Raw genomic sequence first — 27,910 nt, 5'->3', positions numbered from 1 at the left:
AATTCACTTTTTATGGGGTTTTTCCCTAAAGTGTCAGGAGTTCAAACCGAGTTTCAAATTTAAGCCCAAAACAGAACAACTGTACATATTCTAGTTGGCTCTTCTTATAGTTTGGCGACTTGGCCTTAAATTTTAAATTCACTGTGCATCGACAATGATGTACATTGCTTTGTCAATTTCAAATGTTGGTAGGTAGGATTTAGACATGGTTGTTGGCCCTTTTGCATTGCCATTTCTCTATTGATCGAGAGATTGGAAGTGGGAATAAAATCATAATATATTTTTAACTTAAGGACCCATACTATACCAACTGAGCAAAGTTCTACATGCTATGTAATATCAAAATATCTTACTATTCAAATTTTAACATGGTTTTGGTGTTAATAAGCCTTTATGTCAACCATCTGAGAAATTGAGAATTTTGGGATATTTGCATCTCAATGTTTTATGGCGACAAACTGCATGCTATTTGCTTTGCCTCTCAGGTTTTGAATGGCTCAAAGTGTAGCGTGCAATTTACGGATCAAGGCACTTTCTGTGCCGATTTTATTATGTTTATTGTTTTAATATGCCTAATTTATTGATCATTTGCAGTGGCATAAGTAGCATAAAATAGATTAAATAAGTACACAATTCTACACTCATTTTATTTCACAACATAAAAATCATACCGAGGGATACTGCCATTTATTCACTAAATCCAGATGATTATCCCCTCTATTCTATGACTCTTTTGTTATGTTTGGTACACCTCTTGGCGCTCTCATTTATTTCCTAATTACAGTGAGGCACAATGCTTGTTCAACAGTTCTACTGTAAATGGAACATTCTGTACCAACATCTCCGTGCAAGGCACACACTGAAAATGAATGGGGTACAGTCATTTCTTGTATTCATATGGCTGAAAAAGTAATGTAATGCTCTGAGGAAAGTGTATTTGTTTATGGCACAGCCAGCATTTATGAAAACATGTATACTATCTATTTTCCGCCTTTAAACACAGCTATTCCAGTGTCCGCTTCCCTCCGGTTCAACGGTATTACCATCAGGTCTACCTCGGAGGATTGCTGCCTTGGTGTTCTCTTTGATTCCAATCTCTCCTTCACCCCTCACATGCATTCAATGCCAGTCTCAAAAACATAGCCCACGTCCTTATCCCCTACCTAACACCAGATATGCATAAGGTGCTCATCCATGTCACCATCGTCTCCTGCGTTGACGACTGCAATTCACGTCTCACTTGTCTTACATGCTCTCAGCTTGCCCCACCACAGTCTATGATGAATGCTGCAGCAAGGCTCCTCTTCCTGTCCTCCCGTACCTCCCATGTCTCCCCCCCAGTCGTTAAATTGGCTTCCCAAAGGGCTCAAGTTAAAATTCTGATGCTGACATACAAATCTGTTTCATAACACTGCTGCTGTCTAGTACCTATTCTCGCTAATATACAAGTACCGGTATGTCCTTTCCAGGCCCCAACCCTCTGCAATGACCTGCGTCTATCCGTTTTTTATACTCGTACGTCAATCCTTAACAACTTTTCTAGGACTACACCACTCCCCTTGGAACTCCTATCCTTGGAACTCCTACTCCAAAAGAAAATCACTGAAAACTTAATTGTTTCAAGAAGTCATATCAATTAAACTCTTAACAGCTTTCTCTCCTCACAGTTCACTAAACCTTCGTCTTTCCTGTGACTGCGTCAATCTAATAATCTAAGCCTTCATTGTAAATGCTTCTACCAACTTACTTTTCCATTAGATGTAATTTCAGTAAAGATCATTAAGCAGCTTTTGTTCCTGTCTAACAAGTCTTGTTGGAACTACTCGTTTTGTTAGTCCACCTATTGTACAGTGCTGCTGAATTTGTTAACGCCTTATAAATAATAACTATAATATCCCTCCAATCTTACCTGTGCATTATTCATACCTTAGGCCTGCTTGTGTGGTCAAGGGTCTACATTGCCCGTTAATAATTCTCCCTTGCCTTGATTTCATTCTTGAGAAAAGTTACAGGAGACTTGGAAAGGCCTGTACACTCTACTTATACACACTGTTAATATAAACCACCAACGTCTGTACATGACTCATGCCTAATGACTCTAAATATTAGAGAGGCTGTAAGAATAATCTAAAAGTCAGTTTTACATTTCCCATGATGACTTTAACCATCTCCGCTCTACGGTTATCTGCCTTTTGCCATAACACATTCTGCTGCCATATCCCTACGTTTCAATGTCTCTTTGTATTAGTGCTACATTCACATCGGTTCCATATCAGCATTAGGGACCAAGTTATTTTAATTTTTGCACTCAAAACCATTTAGAAGTTCACCAACCACATCCCTCTAACAACCATTGCTTATTTTATTTGGCCTTTTCAGATCCAATTTACTCCCTTTTAGTCAAACAAATAATCCACCATTGCTGAACACCACTACGTACCATACTGGCCAGACAGATCTATAGGAGTCCTCTTCTGTCCCTCTCTCATATTGTAGTCTTCTCCTTCTCACTATCTATCTACCTATCGTCTATCTTTTTATCTATCTATCTATCCATCTATCTATCTATCTATCCATCATCCAACTGATTGCACTCATCATCAAGCTGGTGCCTTGACAGTAAACTACCATAAACCACTTGATGAATTGATCAATTGATGAAACCATGGAACATACATAATAGTCTACCTTATAATCCAAGTAAGGACACACTGTTAAAAGGGGCACTCCAGGTACCATAACATTGTCTCAATGAAGTTGATATGGTGCCTGGGTGTCCAGGGCAGTCTTGTCTTAACGGATTAAACTGTTTAAAAATGTTTTAACTCCAAAGTAGTCCTGGTTGCACAAGTCCTCCTGATCTGACTGAATAAGAAAGCCTTTCATTAGGTGACAGTGGTGTGCTAAATACATCAGTTGACATTTTAAGTCTGTCACTGGGCTCCCATTGAGAAAAAATACATTAGACTCTCTAATCCTATCAGCTGCTCCCAGTGAAAGACTTCCTCATTGAAGCCGGGCCAGAGAAGAAGACAGAAGGGCCAGCAAGGTCATTATAGTCAAGTTTAACTCCAAGCACCATAACAATGCACAGATTGTTCCTTTCACTTAAAGTTTGTTTCCAATTGTTTCCTATATGTGAAATTTGCCAGGTTTCATAGTATTGTCACGCATTGATACTTCTCCTTTTTCTTTCTTTTCCATAAAAAACAGATGTTCTGATTACATGGACGTGGACAATAGGGCATTTCATCTGTCATGATGTTTCTTCCTCTTTCACTAATCTCTGCTGGCCTTAATGTATGCCAAAGGTAAACTGATTCCAGTTGTAATTGTTTGTTATTTACATACATCGCAAGAAGAAAAAAATGACACAAAGACATTTTCATAATTTGCCTAATATATTTTGTTTAGCCTACAAGAGTTTATCCTGGATATGTGGTGCAAGACGACAGCACCAAACAGGTCTTTTGATATCCAACAATAGATTTTGTAGGTGTGTTTGTGTATTGGTTGACAGATTTTCAGATTTCCATGTTGTGCTCTGAAATATATTCTCAATAGCATTGTCTGGGAGCTGGTATGACATCGTATACAGTTCCCTTTACTTTTGAAATAGTTCAGTTTATGTAAGAAGAGACTTCGAGTATTGAATTAGAGTTAGAGTATTGTTTACATTCATATTTAATGTGCTGCATTAGTATAAATAGATTTAAGAAAATATGCATGTTATCCTTTGATTTCTAAACTCCTCAATTTTTCTGAATAACATATTTCAAAGGGAGTTTCATGAAAATGTCTTTTCCGTTTTCCTTTCAGTTTATGTTCTTTTTCCTGTAGCCATTCATTGTGCAAAATGGTACAAACATCTGCAACAAGCATAAGGTAATTTCAGTTCCTGCTGTGTGACTGTGATCCTGCAAGGTCGGATAAGGGTGTCCTTCCAAATACAGGAATCGGGATGAAATATCTAGTGAAATGTTTTTATGGGAACTTACCTGGCTGATGCACAACTGAGTGATTTGTAACTACTGCAGGATAAATTTCACGTCTTCATACTGGTGCATCTAGGACACCTACAGTTTGCAATTGTTGGGCGTTCTGCTAAAATGACCATCAATTCCCATTGATGTGACACTGACCAAAGAAAGTCAACACCTCTTTCATATTTTATTTTCACTCCTTTTTTCACTTTTAACGGTATTAATGTTTTATATCTTTATTCATGAGGTACCCTCCTGGAGCCATAGTCAACCACCATTAGCCATAGAGGTTCTCTTAAACATATTATATGCACTGGTTATGGTGTTTGTTTCTTTGTTTTAATATCAAAACGTATAGCTCAGAGATTGCGGATTGCTATTTCACTCTACGCAGTAAATGTGGTAAAATGTAGATTATAAAAATATATGGTGCCTGCTAACAATGGAGAATCCACTAATCCATAGGGTCCATTTGCCTTGCTATATTTTAAATAATGTATTATATCTACACTACTTACAACTGTTCCTCTCTAGATATAAATGCCCTTTTTTTAATTTCACTACAGTACAAGTGAAGTGTTTCAGAAACATTCATATGGTGGGTTTGCTAAGAGTTTTCTATATGTGTTTTTAGAACATAAGGCAGTGCATTGGAAGCCTGGCAAGAATGGCCAAGTATCTACAGTAGAGTTTCGATGCTTCATTTCCATGTCCAGTCATTCCCTGTATCAAACGTTGCTAATCCTAACACTCAAGGGACTTCCATCCTTCTCCGTCTTCTCTTTGAGTGACTCTTCCAGTTTAAGTTTTTCTTGATCCCCATATAGAACAGTTTCATGAAAGCAGCATGGTGGTGACACCTTGAGAACCTGGTCAAATAGGCTGAAATCAGCCACATACTTCCCACTAGAAGAGAGAGAAAGTACTGGGCTGAACTCATAACCCCAAAGGATCTCTTCTGGGAGATATGAAGTGCGCACCTGACAGGTGGCACTTGTGGATTCCACTGTTCCGCTGAGAATGACTACCAGCTCAAAGTCCCCTTCTCCAGAACGAAGGGCTACATCTTTCAGTGGGCTAGCATCATCGATCACATGATAGTAAGTGAGTGGTAGTATTAGAAAAGGGCTATCAGAGGATGTGTCAACATTAAAGCTTACATTGATTTGATTCAGATGTACATTTTCACCTTCCTTAGTTAGGTGTGTCTTGAGGAGCTTTCCCGATACTTGACAACCAATCATTAGACTTTTCCTCATGTTTGCCACCCGAATCATGAGACATAACTTGCCATCATGCTGAGCTACCACAGCACTCTGACTGAATTTAATGGTCATCCCTCTTTTCTTGGGACGAGCAATTTTTGCCAGAAATGTTCCAGTGATGAATATTTCCATAATGGTGGTGAGGACCAGCTGAGTAATAAGCAGAATTATTGCAAGAGGACATTCTTCGCTAATGTAGCGAAAACCATAACCTATGGTGGTTTGAGACTCCAGAGAGAAAAGAAATGCACCGGTTAATGTGTGGACTTGCATGACACATGGTGTGTGATTTGCAGGAGCATTGAATTCCAGGAGATCTCCATGTATTAGAGCCACCAAGTACCAAATTACACCAAAAACAAACCAGGTTCCTGCAAATGTTGCCGAAAATAGGAGCAACTTATAACGCCACTGCATGTCAATAAAAGTTGTCCACAGGTCTTTGAGGTAGAGAAAGCTCTTATCGGCGATATGATCTATACGCACATTGCTCCGACCATCTTTAGTCATCACACGCCTCCTTCTTAGGCTTGTTCCAATCAGGGGTCGGATGTCCGTCTGCGTCGTCTGGCTATAATAGACCTTCACTGGCGTAGTCATCTGTCATCAAAAATATCAGAAATTAGTCACATGTAATAGTTTTTGTAAACAATCTTTTTTATGGCATAAAAATATATATTGAACTTTTATAACTTTAATTTGTTTCCAGAAATCTCTGCTGACAAGATACAAGTAAAAATACAAATAAAGTTATGGGAGCAACACAACTTGAGAGAGATATAATAAACAAAAAACTATTCATAGCTTCAGAACCTTCCTACCAGCTGAAAAGCTAAATGAACAAATCTGAGCCTTTTTTTTTGTAATGCCTTAAAGACACTCCAGGCACCCAGACCACTTCTGCTCATTGGAGTGGTCTGGGTGCCAAAAACCACTACTCCTAACCCTGCAAGTGCAATTATTGCAGTTTTTTTTATAAACTGCAATAATTACCTTGCAGGGTTAACTCCACCTCTAGTGGCTGTCTATTAGACAGCCAGTAGAGGGAACTGTCTAATAGACAGTGGCTGTCTATTAGACAGCCAGTAGAGGGAACTATTAGACAGCCAGTAGAGGAAACCTGTGCTAGAGCGTCGCTGGACGTCCTCACGCTGTGTGAGGACCTCCAGCGTCGCTCAAATCCCCATAGGAAAGCATTGACATTCGTTTTCAATGCTTTTCTATGGGGAGACGTAATGCGCATGCGCAGCATTGCTGCGCATGCGCATTAGGTCTTCTCTGCCGGTGGGCGGGATCAGTCTTGCCCACCGGCCGACGGAAGCACAGGGAGGAGTGGCGCAGAGGAGGAGGCAGCGACGAGGGACATCGCCGCTGACTCAGGTAAGTGACTGAAGGGGGATTGGTGGGTGGGAGGGAGAGGGACCCTGGAGTTTCCCTTTAATACAACATTATGTAATGGCAAGTTAAAATTTTCACTAAACAAACCAGTTCTACCTCATCTACCTCTTCCCTAATTGCTCCACTGAGCACAATTTTCAAGCGACTGTGTGCATCCCTGACAGCTCCAAATCTGGCTTGCTCTACCTCTACTTGTGCATAGAATATGTTATCCTCCTCCATTATCTACCCTGCCAGATTGCATTCTAGGGTCCGGGCTCAGACAGGGGCTAAGCACCTGGATCTTAGCTGGTCCTGTGCCTCCTCTTTACATTGAGGGAACACATGGTCTGTACCTCTGTTGGATGCAGATCACTTTCAGTGCTCCCTGGTGGTCCCTGTACCCCGGTCCCCAGGGCTCAGAGATCTGCAGCCAGTGCTCTGAGTCATTGACAGTGCGCCTGGTTTAAGGACATAGGCGTGCGCAGCCTATTGCATTAGGGTGTGCACCCTAAAGCACAAACACACGCCGTGTGTATATGTATGGGTGTATATATATCTCAGGACCCTATTTAAGCCTTGTACTGCAGAGAACTCGAGATGGAAGGATTTCCCCAAGTGAGTAGCTCATTTAGTAGACAGTTGTAAGTGAGAGTAGGACCTGCCAAAGATGGGGTACATTGACGTTTGTGGCAGGCTTATGCAATGTATGATCATATAGTGTAACTAAACCCCCATTATTTTTTGCCTAGATTAGGTGTTTTTAATAAAACTAGTCAAATCTGTCAGCATCAAAGTAGCTGTTTAGTTAATAAGTGAGTGCGCTGGATTTCTATTTTTACTGTATATATATATATATATATATATATATATATACACACACACACACACACACACTGCTGTGTGTGTGCTGTGTGTGAGGGTGCTGTTAGTGTGATGTGTGTGTGTGTGTGTGTGTGTTTGTGAGGGTGCTGTTAGTGTACTGTGTGTGTGTGTGAGGGTGGGGTTTGTGTGTGTGAGGGTGCTGTGTGTGTGTGTGCTGTGTGTGAGGGTGCTGTGTGTGTGTGGATGCTGTCTGTGTGCTGTATGTGTGTGGGTGCTGTGTGTGTGTGCTGTATGTTTGGGTGATTTTACTTTATGTAGGGAGGGGGGACCGTGCTGCTGCCTTCCCTGGTGGCATGAGCGTAGGAACCGGGGGGGGGGGGGGGGATGGGGGTATGGGGGGGACGCGTCCCCCCCAGCAAATTATGTGGGGGGAACATGCTATGGGGAAATCCCCCCCAGCTCTGCCGGCCCCCCTAATGCTGCAGCCGCCCGAGCGCTCTGTCCATGAGGGCGCACCGCCCAGGCGCAGCATGAGGAGAGGGACTAACAGGAGGGAAGCTCCCTCACTGTAGCGTGGCCGAGCGCTGTATATGGTCCACCGGTACAGGGAGCATCTGTCTCCTGTACCCGGCCAGACTAACAGGAAGTGCACACTGAGTGTGCACTTCCTTTTAGTCCGGCCGGGTACAGGAAACAAAAGCTCCCTGTACCCGCTGACCATACAGAGCTCGGCCACGCTACATCATAGGTAGGGGGGAAAGAAACAGGGAGGGGGGGGGGAGAGAGTAGGGAGGGAGGGAGGGAGGGAGGGAGGGGGGGAGAAAAAATAGAGTGACAAGGGAGGGAGGGGGGAGGGAGAAAAAAGAGAGTGACAAGGGAGGGAGGGGGGAAGAAAAAAAGAGAGTGACAAGGGAGGGGGGTAAAGAGAGTGACAAGGGAGGGGGTAAAGAGAGTGACAAGGGAGGGAGGGGGAGAAAGAGTGACAAGGGAGGGAGGGGGATAAAAAAGAGAGTGACAATGGAGGGAGGGGGATAAAAAAGAGAGTGGGGAGGGAGGGAGGGGGAGAAAGAGTGACAAGGGAGGGAGGGAGGGGGAGAGAGTGACAAGGGAGGGAGGGTGGGGAGAAAGAGTGACAAGGGAGGGAGGGTGGGGAGAAAGAGTGACAAGGGAGGGAGGGTGGGGAGAAAGAGTGACAAGGGAGGGAGGGTGGGGAGAAAGAGTGACAAGGGAGGGAGGGTGGGGAGAAAGAGTGACAAGGGAGGGAGGGTGGGGAGAAAGAGTGACAAGGGAGGGAGGGAGGGGGAGAAAGAGTGACAAGGGAGGGAGGGAGGGGGAGAAAGAGTGACAAGGGAGGGAGGGAGGGGGAGAAAGAGTGACAAGGGAGGGAGGGAGGGGAAGAATAAGAGTGACAAGGGAGGGAGGGGGAGAATAAGAGTGACAAGGGAGGGAGGGAGGGGGAGAAAGAGAGTGACAAGGGAGGGAGGGAGGGAGGGGGAGAAAGAGAGTGACAAGGGAGGGAGGGGGAGAATGAGAGTGACAAGGGAGGGAGCGGGAGAAAGAGAGTGACAAGGGAGGGAGCGGGAGAAAGAGAGTGACAAGGGAGGGAGGGGGAGAATGAGAGTGACAAGGGAGGGAGGGAGGGGGAGAAAGAGAGTGACAAGGGAGGGAGGGAGGGGGAGAAAGAGAGTGACAAGGGAGGGAGGGGGAGAAAGAGAGTGCCAAGGGAGGGAGCGGGAGAAAGAGAGTGACAAGGGAGGGAGCGGGAGAAAGAGAGGGACAAGGGAGGGAGCGGGAGAAAGAGAGTGGGGAGGGGGGGACGGAGGGGGAGAAAGAGAGTGACAAGGGAGGGAGGGGGAGAAAGAGTGACAAGGGAGGAAGGGGGGAGAAAGAGTGACGAGGGAGGGGGAGAGAGTGACAAGGGAGGGGGAGAGAGTGACAAGGGAGGGGGAGAAAGTGACAAGGGAGGGGGAGAGAGTGACAAGGGAGGGAGGGAGGAGAGAAAGAGTGACAAGGGAGGGAGGGGGAGAAATAGAGTGACAAGGGAGGGAGGGGGAGAAAGAGAGTGACAAGGGAGGGAGGGGGAGAAGGAGGGAGAGAGATTGACATTCATCACACACACACACACAATCATGCAACCCTTACACACACAGAAACACACAATGCATTCCTTACACACACTCAATGCACCCCGTGCACACACACACACACACACACACAATCACACAATCATGCAACCCTTACACACACAGAAACACACAATGCATTCCTTACACACACTCAATGCACCCTGTACACACACTCAATGTACCCTTTACAGACGCGCACACTGCATCCCGTACATACACAGAAACACACCTTGCAGCCCTTACACATACAAACACAGATTCACACAATGCATTCCTTACACCATAGGCATGCGCACGGGGTGTGCCGGGGTGCCTGGGCACACCCTAATCCCCGCGGCACGCCTATGGATTGAGTCCTGCAGGAACGGAGTTCCTGCACTTTTTTTGTGCAGGAACGCCGTTCCTGCAGGCACTCAGCGCCCCCCTTCCTCCCCCCATGTCCCCCCTGTCATGGAAGGGAGGGGGGGGGCAAGAGGTTATGGAACCCCCCCCCGGTCGGCTCTCTCAATATCAGCCGCGGCGAGGGAGCTGTGCGCTTTCTGCTCCCTCTCGCCGCGCGCTGCTTGCTGATGCTGGGAGCCGGAATATGACGTCATATTCCGGCTCCCAGCTACAGCAGACAGCCCGCGCGGCGAGAGGAAGCAGAGAGCACACAGCTCCCTCGCCGCGGCTGATATTGAGAGAGCCGACCGACCCACTGGACCCCAGGGACAAGTCCACGCCAGTACTCCAGGTAGGGAGGCTGGGTGGACATTTTTTTAATTAAAAAAATAATAATTTGTGTGTGTGTGTGAATGTGTGTGTGTGTCTGTGACTGTGTGTGTGTGTCTGTGACTGTGTGTGTGTGTCTGTGACTGTGTTTGTGTGTGTGTCTGTTTGTGTGTGTGTGTGTGTGTCTGTTTGTGTGTGTGTGTGTGTGTGTGTGTCTGTTTGTGTGTGTGTATGTGAATGTGTGTGTGTGTGTCTATGAATGTGTGTGTGTGTGTGTGTGTGTGTGAATGTGTGTGTGTATGTGAATATGTGTGTGTCTGTGAATGTGTGTGTGTGAGTGTATGTGTATCTGTGAATGTGTGTCAGTGTATGTGAATATGTGTGTCTGTGAATGTGTGTGTCTATGAATGTATGAGTGTGTGTGTGTGTGTCTGTGAGTGTATGTGTGTGTGTTTGAGTATGCGTGTCAGTGTGTGTATATATATACACACACTGACACACTGTGTATATATATATATATACACACACACACACACACACATATACATACACACACTGGAGTGTATATTATTTTTTTGGGGGGGTGGGAATCTTGGTTCCCACACTTTATTCCCCAGGACTTTATTCTCCCCTGTCGGCTCACGCAGAACCGGCGCTGAGTGTCGGCTCTGCTCTAAGCCTCCATGGGCCGGCGGGGAGATCAAAGATCTACCTCACCGGCCCACAGCAGCATGAAGGGAGGCAGGAGAGGACCCGGGGAGCTCTAGACAGCAGCTCCGCCAGGTTCCTCTGGCGAGATCTGAGCGTTGCCGCGGCAACGCTCAGATCTCACGAGGGTTAACTCTAGCCCCGCAGGCTAGAGTTCACTCTCCACTGGACCACCAGGGATGGCACATGGCAGCAAGGACCCCCCCTTGATATTTACTAATCTGCCCCCACCTCCACAATCTGTCCAAACATACAGCACACACACATACAGCACCCACACACAAAAAGCACCTACAGACATACAGCACTCTCACACAAACAGCACACACACAGCACCCTCACACACACAGCACCCAAACAGCACCCACACACATACAGTACACATACAGCACCCTCACACACACAGTACACTAACAGCACCCTCACAAACACACACAGCACCTTTACAAACACACAACACCCTCACACACAGCACACTAACAACACCCTCGCAAACACACACACACAAACAGCACCCTCAGAAATACATGACACCCACACACATCACACAAACAACACCCTCACGCACACAGCACCATCACACACACATCACACAAACAGCACCCTCACACACACAGCACCCTCACACAGCACACTAACAGGACCCTAACAGACACACACAAACACCCTCACACACAAACAGCACCCTCACACACACACACACACAAACACCCTCACCCACATAGCACACTACCAGCACCCTCACCCCAACACACACACAGCAGCACCCTTACACACACCACCCTCACACAGCACACTAACAGCACACACACACACACACACACACACAGCAGTGTATGTATATATGTGTGTGTGTGTGTGTGTGTGTGTGTGTGTGTGTGTGTATATATATATATATATATATATATATATATATATATATATATACATATACATGTGGCGTGTGTTTGTGCTTTAGGGTGCACACCCTAATGCAATAGGCTGCGCACGCCTATGCCTTACACACATATCAGGACATCCCCTACACACTCCACACCCTGTGAACAAACTCATTGGTGGAACATGAAGGTGGACCCTGGGACCCAGACCTTGAGCTGTGTAAAGGGCCCCAAAAAAATGGAGCTGCTTCCCGTTCTCCCAGAACATTGATTTTTGTGACCACAGTTGCAAACAGCCTCCAGAGAGCCTGTTCTACACCAGACCAGTGGATCCAGACTGCAGCTAGAGCCCATCATCATCCTCATCTGGTTGTAAGTAGGCAATCTAGCATATTATTCGTGGCACTAATCTCTAATTTACCTCACATTAAAGAAACACTATAGTCCCCAGAACCACTGCAGCTTAATGTAGTGGTTCTGGTGTCTATAGCCTGTCCCTGCAGGCCTTTTAATGTAAACACGGCGGCACTCCATCACTGGCGTTAGTTAAAATGGCAGAAAAATAATTGGAAAGGGTTAGGGGGGCTACTAATAAGGATAGGGGGAGAGGGGTCGGTAGAAAAATAATTGGAAGGGATTGGGGGGCTATAATATGGATGGGAGGAGGGGGAGGTAGAAAAATTATTGGAAGGGGTTAGGGGAGTACTAATATGAATGGAAGGGGTAGGGTGGGTTCTAATATGCATGGAAGGGGTTAGGGGGGTACTAATATGCATGGAAGGGGTTAGGGGGGTACTAATATGCATGGAAGGGGTAGGGGGTTAATATGCGTGAAAGGGGTAGGTGGGGTTCTAATATTCATGGGAAGGGTAGGGGTGGTTCTAATCAGGAGGATCCCCGCGCTGTATCCGGGTAAGTAAAACCCCTTCCCTGCAGTGACCCTTTAATGTTATTATTTAATCATTTATATAGCGACTGCAAATTCCGTAGCGCTGTACAATGGGATAAACAACTCCTAGTTTACGGAATAAGAATATACCCAGCGAGTAAAAATGCTATCCCCCCCAGATTTTTTGGGGTTCCTACGCCCATGCCTGGTGGTCCAGTGAAGAGTGAACTCTAGCCTGCGGGGCTAGAGTTCACTCTCGCAAGATCTGAGAGTTACTGCGGAAACGCTCAGATCTCGCGAGAGGAATCCGGCGGAGCTGCTGGCTGGAGCTCCCCGGGTCCTCTCCTGCCTCCCTCCCTGCATGTGGGTCGGTGAGGGAGATCTTTAATATACCCACCGGCCCTTGGAGGCTTAGAGAAGAGCCAGTGCTCGGATAACGCCAGCTCTGCATGACCCGACAGGGGAGATCCTGAGTTCTCCCCTGCAGGTCTCAATCCATAGGCATGCTGCGGGGATTAGGGTGTGCCCAGGCACACCCGGCACACCCCGTGCGCACGCCTATGTTTAAGGATCATGCCCAATAGATATGTAGGTGTGAGACAAAATTAAAAATGTAATAAGGAAAGTTGTGTAGAGAGGTCTCCCCACACATCTAACATCCTTACACACGCAACGCAATCAGCCATTCCCACACACAAAATTCAGCTACCACACACAAAATGCACAGCCTCTATTCCATGCTGTCAGTCACAAAACACAGCTGCACTAAGCCTTCCCACACAACACTCAGCCTGCCTCCTTACGAAGCTCTCATCCACCACATACAGAACACTCAACAGACATATTCCACAAAGAACCCTGGACACTAGTAGGGGCCCCAAACAAATACCCTCCTAGGATCCTGAGCACAGCCTGTTTCTAGCTAAATTGTTCCCAGAATATTTCCAGCATCACCCTCATACATGTGAGGTCAGTGGCGTAGATACCGCGACCCGGGTATGTACGACAGTTTGTCAGCCTCTTCACCTGGGGGGCCCAGGAGCAAGCCACCTCAGGGCCCCCCGAGGCTGGCAGTGGTGTCACCAGGCAGGTGTGCGAGGGAGCATTCTCCACTGAGCGCTCTCTGCCCAGCTCCCTTGCGCGCACTGCAGTGATGCCGGAGCTGGAATACGATGTTACTCCGGCATCAGTAAGCAGAACAGGAGTATCAGTGTTCCCTCGCCGCCTGCATGACCGGCCACCAAGCAGCCCCACTGGACCCCAGGGAAATCTGGAATCCCCTCAGCACTCCTAACGGTAGGGAGGCTGGGGGTTTAAATAAAAAAAAAATGTGTGTTAGTGTTAGAGTGAGTGTGTGTGTGTGTGTGTGTATCTGTTACTGAGTGTGTTTGTTTGTGTCTGTTATTGAGTGTGTGTCTGCTAGTGTCAGTGAGTGTGTTAGTTTGTGTGTGTGTGGGTTACTGTGTGTGTGTTACTGTGTGTGTGTGTTACTGTGTGTTTGTTTGTGTGTGTTATTGAGTGTGTGTCTGCTAGTGAGTGTGTTAGTTTGTGTGTCAGTGAGTGTGTGTGTCAGTAAGTGTGTTACTGTGTGTGTGTCTGTTAGTGAGTGTGTTAGTTTGTGTGTGTCTGTTAGTGAGTCTGTTTGGTGTCTGTTAGTGAGTGTGTGTTTGTCAGTGAAAGTGTATCAGACAGCCCATAGAAAAGCATTATTCAATGCTTTCCTATGGACATCCAGCGTCTTCTCACTGATTTTCACAGGGAGAATCGCGGAAGCGTCTCTAGCGGCTGTCAGTGAGACAGCTACTAGAGGCTGGATTAACCCTCTGTGTAAACATAGCAGTTTCTGTGAAACTGCTATGTTTTCAGCTGCATGGTTAAAACTAGAGGGACCTGGCACCCAGACCACTTCATTGAGCTGAAGTGATCTGAGTGCCTATAGTGGTCCTTTACGTGTATGTGTATCTGCATGCACTGGCGTACATACCGCAGACTCAGGGGTCGCAGCTCTGCCGCCATGTGTTGCGGCCCCGGCCGCGCAGAGTAGGGGGGGGGGGGGGGCACGGTTCAATTTTCACACCAGGGCCCACTGTGTGAGGCCTCCATTCTCACACCTTTGTCCAGACTAATAAATGTTTCACCTCCCATCTGCCCAGACTAATACCCCATCACATCACTTTACAACACATTCTGCTCCATATTTACTTCTGTCAAGCTCGCTGTCATCTTCATTCTCACATCTTATCACCTCAATGTCTGCTCCATCCTCACATTTGTCCAGCTCACTTTCTACTCCACTCACATCTGGCCACACTGATACATGTTAGTCTTCACATTTGGATCAAAAATTGTCAGGCTTTAGTTTTGATTGTTGTAGTAATATGTACTGTCCACTATGTGGTGCTACAGTCTCACTCATATAAAAATGCAAAAAATGTTGGCCTTTAAAACGAAAAAATGGCCTATCATAAAATATGGTTGCAATTTGAAATATTAACAATAAACACAACTGGGTATTTGGGGGTCAAAGTAGAAGCAAGCCCTGCCAAGGAGCCATCCTTCACCTTAACATTCCTTCCTGTTATTTCTTCTTTGCTGAGGGCCAGGCCTGATTCCTCCCCTATTTAATGGCATTAATTGAATTAATAAAACCAGATGCACATGAGCATGTATAGCGCAATAAAGGATATATTTTGCTTTCTCAAGCATGCAAATACTTCCTCAGGCTTGATGTTATTACACAACTTAAACGTACTATTTTTATCACTTTATAATATTTAGTAAATGAACATGGATTCGAATTTCAAGCCAGAATACTATTAGGAACATCATGGCTTCCTCACCTCTTACTATTTCACCTATCTTAGTATTAATTAAAGGCATTATGTAACATCTTAAAGGGATACTTCAAGCACCATGACCACCTAGGTGATTTGATTGTATAGGGATCTAGCCCTTTGTTGCTAGAGCCATTAGGGCGGCATGAGTCAGCCGGGAACTTGATTTCCGTTCTGGTTATTGTCAATTCTGTGCATATTGAACGTCTGTTGTCAGCACAGGGAGGAGCAGGTCAGTAAGGATTACTCTGACCTGAGTTTTCTATGGTTGGCTTCTCTGGTTGGAGCAACAAAGGGCTAGATCCCTATACAGACAAATCACTGAGCACATGGTGCTTGAAGTATCCCTTTAAGATGTTACATAATGACATCTTCAGTACTTCTTATCAGGTCAATATTTGGTAGACACAAGAAACTAAAGTACAGTTCACAGCTTAAACTCGATTGTATCAACTACATGCATTATGATCACTATATCCACTCCAGCTCGCACCTAATAACCAGCACAGCTTTTCCACCCATTGTAAGTAGTCCTTACTTACCTGACTACGTACAGTGGAGGGGTGGGAGCTATGGAACTACATTGGACAACAGTGGTTAGGTTGCTTGGAGTGTTTCTTTAAAAAATATTGGAAATTAATATTAGAAACATGTTGATATTTTATTTTGTTTAACCCCTTAAGGACACATGACATGTGTGACATGTCATGATTCCCTTTTATTCCAGAAGTTTGGTCCTTAAGGGGTTAACTCTGGCATCTATAATAATTATAAATAAAAAAACGAAAGCCAGAATATCTGCTTCAAATCGATCTGATACAATGATGCTATTCCATTATATAAAATTGTAACAAAGCATTACGTATGCTGGACATCGCAAAACTTTCACCATCCCGACATCATCGTCAAATAAAAATGAATAACAGTTTATTTTTGTATGTAACTGTGGGGATCTGACACAAAACGTTACTTAAGAATCTCAAGCTTGCATTTCCTGTACGGCTACTAAAATGTTAATCTGCAAAGTCCCATCTGAGCTTCCCTCTGTCACTCTTGGACCTGTGTCAATTCTTTTGTCCCAGTTGAGTTATGGTAACCAAGAACGAACTGAGGGTTTTTCTTTTCCTCACCCAGCAGTTAAAGGCACAATGAGTTCTCTGCGTACTGAGCTCTCCGGAAGGGGAAACCTCTGGTGCCTGACACAGATTTATTTCCAGGACAATGTTCTGTCCGATTTCTTTCAGACACGAAAACAGATGACCCATGGAAATTGAGATGGCCGACAGCTAGATACGTATTTAGAAGGCTATTTGCTAAACTGTGAATTGACCAGGAAATTGCACATTTTAGCCAAAACATAATAAAGCCAGAAAAATAGCTGAGCTCTGAAATTTTTCCAATTTCTCTTTTTTAACCAAGGGTGGAGTCAAAGGCCAAAGAACATAATGGTTGGTGCATTATTATATGGTCAATTGGATGCAAATACAGAAATAGGTTGCATCTAATGTCACAGTAAGAAAATCAGTAAGCAAATATTCTACCTTATTCTATATTCTATAATTATCATGGCTACCGGAGGAACCCCTAGCCAAAAGGATAGAATGGGGGAATAAGAAACTTAAATGAGGTTAGTCAAGCAAAGTGTAACTAGTCAGACAAGAACAATGAACAATTTACTAAAACAAATTACTAAAAGCTACAATAACGTAATAAATCCACTCCAGATTATAGTGTCAAGACCAGACAACCCTACAGCACACCTCAGAGCAATGAGTATCCTACACTTAAGGAAGTAATGTATTACAGATCCTTTGGGTGGCCACGGCTTAACATATTAGAGAAGAGAATACAATCTACAGGTAGCAGACAAGAGTAAACATTGACAAGCTGATGTCAAGGAGTACAGAGAATTGGAAGAATTGTTAAAAAGAGCCAAAAATCAGTGATTCCATAGGGGAGAATAGTGAGATAACAAAACTGAGTCAAAAAACTATTTTCACACCACAAGTCAAAACACACTCTCGGTTAACAGAGAGCACGACAGGACAAATAGGAGTGGTCAATACAGTGGCGGAATGTCAGGATTCTCACTGTGACATCCAGACGGCCAGACGCAGACGTGGTCGCCCCAGAAGTGCCCAACAGGGGATTTAAACCTGGTAACTTTGCGATCTACCTTTGAGCCACAGAAGGTTTTTTTTGTTATGAACTTTTCCACTCCTGTTCATCCTGGCTTGTCTGCAGCACTGGGGGTTGGACCTTGACAATTGCTGTGCTTCACCTGACCCTGATCAGACATCAGCAGGGTATATACACACAGCCTCGCCCTGTGAACTTTATCAAGTCACTGATCTTGTTGTGTGTGTCCCATACCAGTGTTCCTGTCTATTTGATATTATACTTCATATTGACCCCGGCTTCTGACAACGTTTACTCTGACCTCTGGCATCCCTTGACTTTGGCTACTCTTCATTGATCCTGACCTCTGGCATCCTTTGACTTCGGCTATCCCTTGACTATCCTGCTGTTTGTGTCCTTGCCTGTACTGTGACTTGGAACTTCATCCTGCACAGCCCCCGTGCACAGACTCATAGGCCAGGTGAACTCTTACCTGACCACCTTGGCCTGTGTCTATTTGCAAGGGTGAGCAACATATCTGCGCTACAGACTCCCATCTCAGGTAAGATTCCTGACATGGAGCTAAAGTAGAGGGCCCTGGTGCAAGACATTTTTTGTACCTCATATTGCAAGCATGGACAAAAGGTAGATCCTATCCTTCGAGGGTTGTATTTAGCATTGAGCAGTGTTTTTTTGTTTGAATGTTTGAATGTAAGCATGTTTTTTGTATGGAGTATTTGTGTGTGAATGTAGGCGTATATTTATGTGTAGTGTTGTATTTTTATGTACTGTTGCCATTTGGAAACAGGGGGTTAATTGTGGATTTCTGTATGTAGTGTTGACGTTTGAAAGCAGGAGTGCATTTGTATGTAGTGTTAGCATTTGAATGCTGAGATGCATGCACTTATACACTGCCACACACACAGACACACATGCAGATACAAATATAACAAATACAGGTTGCGCCTAAAATTATATGATAAAGAACTTCCAGTGTAGGTGGTATTACCACCACCAGTCTTCAGTAGGATTTTGCATACAGTGCCAGGAACAGAATTAAATATATATTAATAAAAGTGGCAATAAAACATGTATAAATGGCCAGGACCCAGTTTGGCTAAGTGCCTCGGGAGTATGAAAGTGTGTTACCCTCTGCAGCAGGCAAAGCATTAGGAAGGGCAAGAGCAGATGGTAAACTGAATAGCCTTTGGGCGTTGTGAGCTTATAGACGGATTACATTTTACTGTATTTGTAAAGTATAGGTTAACTATGTTAAGGAACAGGTAAGGGGATTTGCTCTTCACAGCAGCCATAATATGTTTTGTTTGGTTTTTGTCAATAGAAACTTGGAATCAGACAATAGCATCTCAAGATACATAGTTAGATGCCCATGGCAACTTTTTGAATTGACGCAGCTTATCTGAGCTGATCATTTCAGTAATGCCATGAATTTTAATACTCTTTCCCTTACTCCTATCTCCTAGCATGTCTGGTTTTAGAGCAAGGACTATGTTGAGTGACCAAAGCTGTAGGATACATTCTGTTATGGAGGCCACACCTTGATTCGAGTTCACCATATCCTTTTCACAGGCTTTCATTCTACCTGTCAGATAATGGATTGCCTCCCTAGCAAGTGCCATCTCTACAGTGAAAAACTTTTTAATGTTCTTCAAAAGGTTCTTGATGTCAATTTTTTTTTCAAAAGGTTGACATTGTTCTCCTCAGGAGAAGCTGCCTGGAGGACGGTGGTGGCTGGAGATGGATCTGTCATATCTATCACTCTATTATCGGATGATCAGGAAAAGGCCTTAAGCTCCACTGGCTGTGTTAGTTTAGATTTCGGGCTGCAAAGGAGCATGTTTCCTTTGTCTTATGTATCATTCCTTGGGTAAGCCTGTAGTTTGTGGGACATGTCTACAGATTGTATAAAGAATATCATTATGTGGAACTGTGAGATATTCTCGTGGGTGAACCAACCTGATAGTGTGGTGGTAAAAATAAATTTAGTAGGCCGAGATTACCACGTGGCATGTGTACGTGCATATGCTGACGTATCGATCAATTGGTTGCACGTGGCAAGATACGATCAGTAGTGTACGGAGCATGTGCGAGAATACAGGATGTAGTATTCCCCTCCTCCATTGTGCTGGACAAGCCATGCGGTCAAGCAGGAAGTTAATTCTTATTTGTTTTGATTGGTTAAGAGAATGTGCGGGTGGAGCTTAATATGGGAGGAGTTATATGCCTATATAAGGAGCCTGCACTATTGTCCGGGGCTCAGAACTTGTTGTATTTTGGTGACATTAGTCCCTCTGAGTCCCGATCGGTGAACCGAATAAATAATCTCTTCCTTCCTGAAGAAACCTGTGTCCATCTCTCTGTGCTTGGCTTCCGTCAGTTTCTCCGGTATCATTTGGTGCATTGGCCGGGAAGCTCATCGTTCAACGGTAGCTGAGAAGCAGAGGCGTGAGACGGTCTATCTTTGCCCACGTTCTCTACGGCTGCACCCCTGAACTTCTGCGTGGACCTCCCTTCGTCTCGGCGCCACTGGTCTGTTGTCCAGGAGATCATCGGCCTCTACGTAGTAAGTGCTGGGGTGTCCCCGTCGATGAGTGTGAACTCAGGTTCAGGAACGAGGAGGTAAGACGACCGCTGTTTTAGACGGCGGACTCACTAGGGGTATACAGATTGTGCGGTAGGCCCATAAGGGGTTAAATCTGTGTATGGAATCTGCCCCCTCTGTCGGAGGGAAGGAGCGAAGGCGCACCGCTCAATCGAACGCTCTTTAGTAAGACCGTTTGATTTGGTTTGGAGTCAGGCGGGGTTCTGTGTAAATAGCCCTAGCCGGACACCGGTGTCTTGTCTAGACTAGCGTTCTAGGGTGTACAATTTGTTCGCTAGGTCGGAGGGACCGGGAGACTAAGCGGCGTCTGTGTAAATTCGGTCCGCTAGCTCTCAACCTATCTTGGCTAAGTGGGAAGGCGTGTAAATTTGGAACCCACTAGACTATTGATAGAGTAGAAAGACTAAAAGGGTTCTGTTGTAAATTCCGCCCTCTAGTTCGCTATATGTGGTGCTTGGGCAGTGTGGCTAACCAAAACGGATGTAGATAGCTTTAGGTAGTCCATCAAGGTACTGGCCAATAGTTTAGTTGGGATTGTATATGTGTTAAAGATTGTTAGTAACGTGTATATCTTGTTAGATAGCGCAAGCTCAGCCGTCTAGCGAGAGTGTTAATAGTGTGTTGCTGTATTATAGTGCACGGTACCATAACCTTGTATATTTACTGACACTGTATATAAGTACTAATCATTGTCGTCTATTGCATGTCTAACACCATAACCACTAATAATTGTATTGTGACCTTAAATTGTACTTTGACCTATGCTAACCGTACTGTAACTGCTGTTTGTAAAAGACGATGTTACTGGGGTGTGTTATAGACGGGTAATTCATATATAGAGAATTATAGCGTGGGTGACTGTATAGTTTCGCCAAAGGGCATAATATCGATTACTTAGTGACTGGTGTAACAGCTGTGTGTGTACGGGAATTCCCTGAGTGTTTTTTATTGTGTTATTGTGTACGTTTCACTTGGTAACTGTACCACGTGGTGCTGTTGCCGGAAGAAACGGGTGTGACTGTTGAATAGAGTGTGTGTATAGCATTCGTTGTCAACGACGCTCCATTGATAAGTATGGGCGCGTCGGAGTCGACGATATTGGATCCCTTAGGTTGTATGGTGAAGAATTTTAAAAAGGGATTTACAAATTTTGATTTTGGGGTTAAAATGTCTTCTGTACGTTTGGTCACTTTGTGCACTAGGGAGTGGCCTACTTTGGTTGCGGCATGGCCGCCACGTGGCAGTTTGGATCCAAATCTGGTACAGCGTGTACACGTGGCTGTATCAGGTAGGCCTGAACTTTACGGACAGTTTCCATACATTGATTGTTGGAGGCAGGCCGTAAACAACTCGCCAAGATGGATCCGGATATGCCACGAGGAGCAATGTCGCCTCATGGTGGCCAGGACTTGTTTGTCCACTAGGACTATGGTTAAGCCCATTTTGGACACGCCCCCTGAGTCAGAGATCCCTATGCCGCCCCCTTATTTCCCTGTAGGGGGAGGTGATACAAGTACAGGAAGTTCTACACCCACTCGCCCGTTGTCCCCATCTGCTTCCTCCTCCAGTTCAGAATCCACCCCCCGCCATACTAAACCCTTCCGACACCAGCCCCCGTTAAGTCCATCTATTCCGATTTGGCGCCATTTCAAGATTCCGGTCAGGCTTCCTCTAGCCCGGCTCGGAATATTTTATTCACTGGCCTTCCCCATGATAAAGCTTCCCTATCCGCACGTCTTACTACCCCCGACCGGAACCTCTAACCGACGCCCCTCCACGAAGCCCTATACTAACCCGACAACTGACCGGTACCCAAAAACCCAAACATTACCAAATGCCTCTTCGTTTGAATCCTGGGTCAGCCTATCTTGATGCTTTAGGTCAAATGGTGTATGCTGACCCAGTCTTCGTATATGTCCCGTTCACGACTACCGATCTCTTGAATTGGAAGACCCACAATTCCTCGTATACTGAGAAACCACAAGCCATGACCGACCTGTTCACCTCGATAGTCCAGACGCATAATCCAACCTGGGCTGATTGCCAGCAATTATTAATGGCATTGTTTAATAATGAGGAGAGGACTAGGATTAATCAAGCGGCCATTAAAGCGCTAGAGGAAGAAGCCCGTACTTTAAACCAAGCCAATCCAGCAGCATGGGCCGCAACCCATTATCCTAATACCGATCCCGACTGGAATGTTAATGGCGCAGATATGGTTCAACTAAAAGCCTATAGAGACGCTATAATTGCTGGCATGAGAGCCGGAGGGAAGAAAGCCATAAATATGTCGAAGACAGTTGAGGTGATTCAGAAAAGTGATGAAGCGCCCAGTGTCTTTTATGACCGATTATTGGAGGCATACCGCCTGTATACCCCCTTTAATCCGGAAGACACCGAGAATTCCCGAATGGTAAACTCTGCCTTTGTCAGCCAAGCCTACGGGGATATTAAGCGCAAGCTACAGAAGTTAGAAGGGTTAGCAGGAATGTCCATCACCCAACTAATGGAGGTAGCAAATAAGGTGTACATGAATAGGGAATCAGAAAGTAAGAAAGAGGAAGAGCGCAAGAAGCGTAAAAAGGCGGATATGCTAGCGGTAGCGATCGCAGGCGTAGATAGACGGGACCCAGATAGAGGCGATAGTAGGTGGAATAGGGAGCCCCTGAGTAGGAATCAGTGCGCGTATTGCAGAGAAGAAGGGCATTGGAGAAGCGAGTGTCCGAAAAGAGAGCAGTACGAGAGAGACCCACCCAGGGCAGGTTATGGAAACTTTAGAGGCAGGGCGAGAGGTAGAGGAGGCCCCGGAGGGAGTAATAGTGGTAACATAGGAAGTGTAAGAGAAGACAGGTACTATCCCGCAGCGCAAAGGTCCCGCGATAGAGAAGGTAGGGACTTTGTAGGATTGGCTGACACGGTCATGGAGGACTATTGATACCGACCGGGCTCCATCCCCCTTGGTCGAGCGGAGCCTATGGTCGATGTATCAATAGGGGGAAAAAGGAGTGCATTCATGATCGACACTGGTGCTGAACATTCGGTGGTGACTAACCTAGTTGCTCCTCCATCTGGAAGAACTATTACCGTAATAGGAGCAACTGGAAGAAGTGCTGCAAAAACCGGTTCTTAAAAGTCGACTCTGTACATTGGGAGGCCACGTAGTAAAACATCAATTCCTTTACATGCCTGAATGTCCAGTCCAATTGTTGGGACGTGATTTGCTATCCAAACTACAAGCGCAGATTACGTTCCTACCAAACGGAACAACGTCCTTAAAGTTTAATGGACCTTCAGGTATTATGACATTATCCGTACCAAAGGAAGAAGAGTGGCGACTTTATACAGCGTTGACTAGCCAAAACCCTAGGAGTGATGAATCCTTATTCAACATACCAGGAGTTTGGGCAGAGAACAACCCACCAGGACTGGCCCGCAAAATTCCACCTATTAAAATCGAACTAAAACTTGGGGTTTATCCAGTGAGCCTACGACAATATCACATTCCGCAGAAGGCTAAGAAGAACATTCAATCTTATCTGGATAAGTTCATACGGTATGGTATCCTAAAATTCTGTACTTCCCCCTGGAACACCCCATTGCTGCCTGTTCAAAAGCCCGGTACAGATGAGTATCGCCCTGTGCAGGACTTGAGAGCAGTCAATGATGCGGTTGTTAGTATACATCCAGTTGTGCCCAATCCGTATAACCTGCTTGCTTTAATTCCGGGCGGGGCTACCTATTTTACAGTCTTAGACCTCAAAGATGCCTTCTTTTGCCTCCGAATTGCCGCAGAAAGCCAATGTATCTTCGCTTTCCAATGGGAAAACGCTGTAACGGGCTCGAAACGCCAAATGACTTGGACAAGACTGCCTCAAGGGTTTAAAAATTCACCGACCCTATTTGGTTCAGCTCTAAGTCAAGATCTACTGGATTTCGAGTCCATCCCAGGAGAGTGTGTATTGTTACAATATGTAGATGACTTGTTGATAGCCGCAGTCACAAGAGAAATATGTCAGCAAGCAACGCACGATCTACTACACATTCTCTGGAAGGCAGGATACAAGGTGTCTAGGAAGAAGGCTCAGTTGTGTCTGCCAACTGTCAAATATCTGGGATTCCATATCTCTGAAGGTCAAAGGATAATGGGGCCAGAGAGAAAAGAAGCTGTGTGCCAAATACCAACACCCAAGAATAGAAGACAAGTGCGAGAGTTCTTGGGGGCAGCAGGCTTCTGTAGGATATGGATTCCCAGTTATGCGATATTGGCAAAACCTCTGTATGCAGCTATCAAGGGTACAGAACACGACCCCTTCTTATGGACTCAAGAACAGCAAACGGCATTTGAAGATGTGAAGAAGGCTTTGATGAGTGCCCCAGCATTAGGTCTGCCTGATCACACACAACCATTCTACCTGTATGTACACGAGCAAAGAAGAATGGCTGTGGGAGTATTGACACAGTACTTGGGATCATGGCAAAGACCTGTTGCCTACATGTCTAAGCAACTGGATGCAGTGGCCAGCGGACTTCCACCTTGTCTAAGAGCCGTAGCTGCAGCCGCCCTGCTGGTAGCTGAAGCCGATAAACTCACCCTGGGTCAAGAACTTTATGTACGAGTCCCACATGCAGTACAGACGTTGTTGGATTACAAAGGAAATCATTGGTTTAGTAACAGCCGTATGACCAAGTATCAAGCAATGTTGTGTGAAAACCCAAGAGTGCATTTAGAGACTGTAAATACCTTAAATCCAGCTACCCTTTTACCACAACCTACTGAAAGTCAACATGATTGTTTGGAAGTGATGGATGAAGTATTCTCAAGTAGACCAGATCTTCGTGATTTTCCCATCCAGAACCCCGATGTTCAATATTATACAGACGGCAGTAGTTTTGTGAAAGAAGGGATCCGCTATGCAGGATATGCAGTAACAACGATAGACAAGGTGATAGAAGCTCGGCCACTGGCAAAAGGAACATCAGCACAGAAAGCAGAATTGATAGCACTGACACGAGCGTTACAATTGGCTGAAGGTTTAAGAGTGAACATTTACACGGACTCCAAGTATGCGTTTTTAACCACTCATGCCCACGGAGCTTTGTATAAAGAAAGAGGACTATTGAATTCAGAGGGAAAAGAAATCAAGTACGCAGCTGAAATACTACAACTATTAGAAGCAGTATGGGAACCGAAAGAAGTCGGTATTATACATTGTCGAGCGCATCTGAGAAGAGATGGCGATGTAACTAAAGGAAACCGGATGGCAGATAATGCAGCTAAGCGTGCCGCTGAATCAGGAAGACAGGAATATGTGGAACATATAGCTGCTCTTATACCAACCCCACTGTCTCAATGGACTCCAGTTTATACAGCTCAAGAAGAGGAGTGGTTAAAGACTGAACCTGGAAAGTATTTGGAGAACAAATGGTATCAGTTAGAAGATGGGAGAATAGTTATTCCAGCATCACTAGCGGTAGAAATTGTCCAAAACTATCACAACGGGACACATTCTGGGAGAGACAGTACAGAAGAATCTCTCAGAAAACATTTCTACATACCAAGATTGTCCAACTTAACTCAAGCCATTGTACGAAGATGTGTAACGTGTGCTAAAAATAATGCAAGGCAAGGACCAGTAAAGCCACCAGGAGTCCAGTTTATGGGGGGACTCCCTATGTCCGATCTACAAATTGACTATACAGTAATGCCTAAATCTGGTGGACATCGCTACCTACTAGTAGTTGTGTGCACCTATTCAGGCTGGGTAGAAGCATGTCCTACTCGTACAGAGAAAGCAGGAGAAGTTGTGAGATTCCTGCTACGAGAAATAATACCCCGATATGGACTACCCTGCTCTATAGGATCGGACAATGGTCCAGCTTTTGTTCATCAATGCCTACAACAACTGACTCATATGCTTGGTATAAAGTGGAGGCTTCATACGGCATATAGACCTCAGAGTTCTGGTAAGGTAGAGAGAATGAATAGAACTATTAAGAACCAGTTGGCAAAAATGTGTCAGGAAACCCAACTTAAGTGGAACGTTCTTTTGCCCATAGCTCTGTTGCGAATCCGCAGTACACCTACCAGAAGGATGGGCCTCTCTCCTTTTGAAATCATGTATGGGCGACCACCTCCCGTACTTGGTAACTTAAGGGGGGATTTGAGTCAGTTGGGAGAAGGAATTACTCGGCAGCAGGTTGTAGAGTTGGGTAAGACTATGGAGGAGGTACAGAAATGGGTACAAGATAGATTACCTGTGAATATTTATCCCCCAGTTCATAGTTACCACCCAGGAGACCAAGTGTGGATTAAAGAGTGGAATAATGTACCGTTAGGGCCCAAGTGGAGAGGTCCTTATGTTGTTCTTTTGTCTACCCCTACAGCGATAAAAGTGGGCGAAGTAACTCCGTGGATACATCACTCCAGGGTTAAACCAGCAGCGGTCGATTCTTGGCAAGCTACAGCAGATCCAGAGAATCCCTGCAAGATCCGGTTAAAGCGCACGACTCAGTCGGAGTGACGAGGAACTTTGTGGATTACAAATTTTATTGTTTCAGAGATTGGTAAGTGAGTGAGACGGCCATAATAAAGCCTGTCCTCTCACCAACGAGTGATTTAAAAGTCAGGAAAAGTCTCGAAGGGACCCCTGTGAAGACGAGCAGAACTCCATTCCCTGCAGCCCTTACATCCTGGAAGTTGAGGTGCCATCGCACGGACGAAGACTGAGGATGCCGACGAAAGATGTGCTTATGATAATGTTTATTTATATGTATTTTTATATTCAGGAAGGTAGAGGTACCGACACTCCTAGCTGTGAGGTATGCATTAAGACTACAAGAACAGGTAATCATGTTTCCCAGACCCTAATTTGGCATTCGCAATATGAATGTAAAGGAGATGTATCTAGGTGTAGATATCTAAATGTAGAGTATAGTGTATGCCATCTAGGGGTAGGAGAACCTAAGTGCTTCAATCCAGAGTATCAACCCCGTACAATTTGGTTGACTCTCAGGAATGGAGATCCTCAGGGGACCCTAATAAATAAAACGGTATTAGAATCCTTACATTCTTCGGGTGTTCTGCTATTTGATGCATGTAAGGCGATATCAAGTGGTAGAAAGCCGTGGAATGTATGTGGGGATCTTAGATGGGAGAGAACGTATGGGTCTAATGATAAATATATTTGTCCCAGCAGTAAAAATAAGTATGTGAGTCCTAGATGCCCAAATAGGGATTATAATTTTTGCCCATATTGGTCTTGTGTCGGGTGGGCAACTTGGGGACAGACAGCAGACAAGGATATGATTGTGACTAAGTTGCCTACCAATCCATACTGTAAGTCTATGGCTTGCAATCCAGTCCATATTCTTATAAATAATCCTGACCAATTCTTAGATAGATATGGTAATTTATTTGGGTTTCAAATATACGGGACGGGTTTAGATCCTGGGACAGTATTGTTTATAGGGATAGAGACCAATACGGTAACCTCCCAAACTCATCAGGTATACCATTCCTTTTATGAAGAGATGAGTATAGATAATAAGATCCCCCATAACGCTAAAAACCTGT

General features: G+C 45.1%; 1 protein-coding gene across 1 annotated transcript in view; it reads right to left on the bottom strand.

Moving 5' to 3' along the window:
- Positions 1 to 626: 626 nt before the first annotated feature.
- The window catches only part of KCNJ10 (potassium inwardly rectifying channel subfamily J member 10), an 83,803-nt gene continuing 56,519 nt past the window's right edge, over positions 627 to 27,910 (bottom strand). Inside the window, exon 2 of the mRNA XM_063440516.1 lies at positions 627 to 5,848. Within this exon, the coding sequence (XP_063296586.1) occupies positions 4,712 to 5,848 (1,137 nt within the window). The 3' untranslated portion in view covers positions 627 to 4,711. The remainder of the gene's footprint in view (positions 5,849 to 27,910) is intronic.

The sequence above is a fragment of the Pelobates fuscus genome, chromosome 13 (genome assembly GCF_036172605.1).
Source record: "Pelobates fuscus isolate aPelFus1 chromosome 13, aPelFus1.pri, whole genome shotgun sequence".
NCBI classification, from domain to species: Eukaryota; Metazoa; Chordata; class Amphibia; order Anura; family Pelobatidae; genus Pelobates; species Pelobates fuscus.
This window is presented reverse-complemented; position numbering and strand designations above follow the sequence as displayed.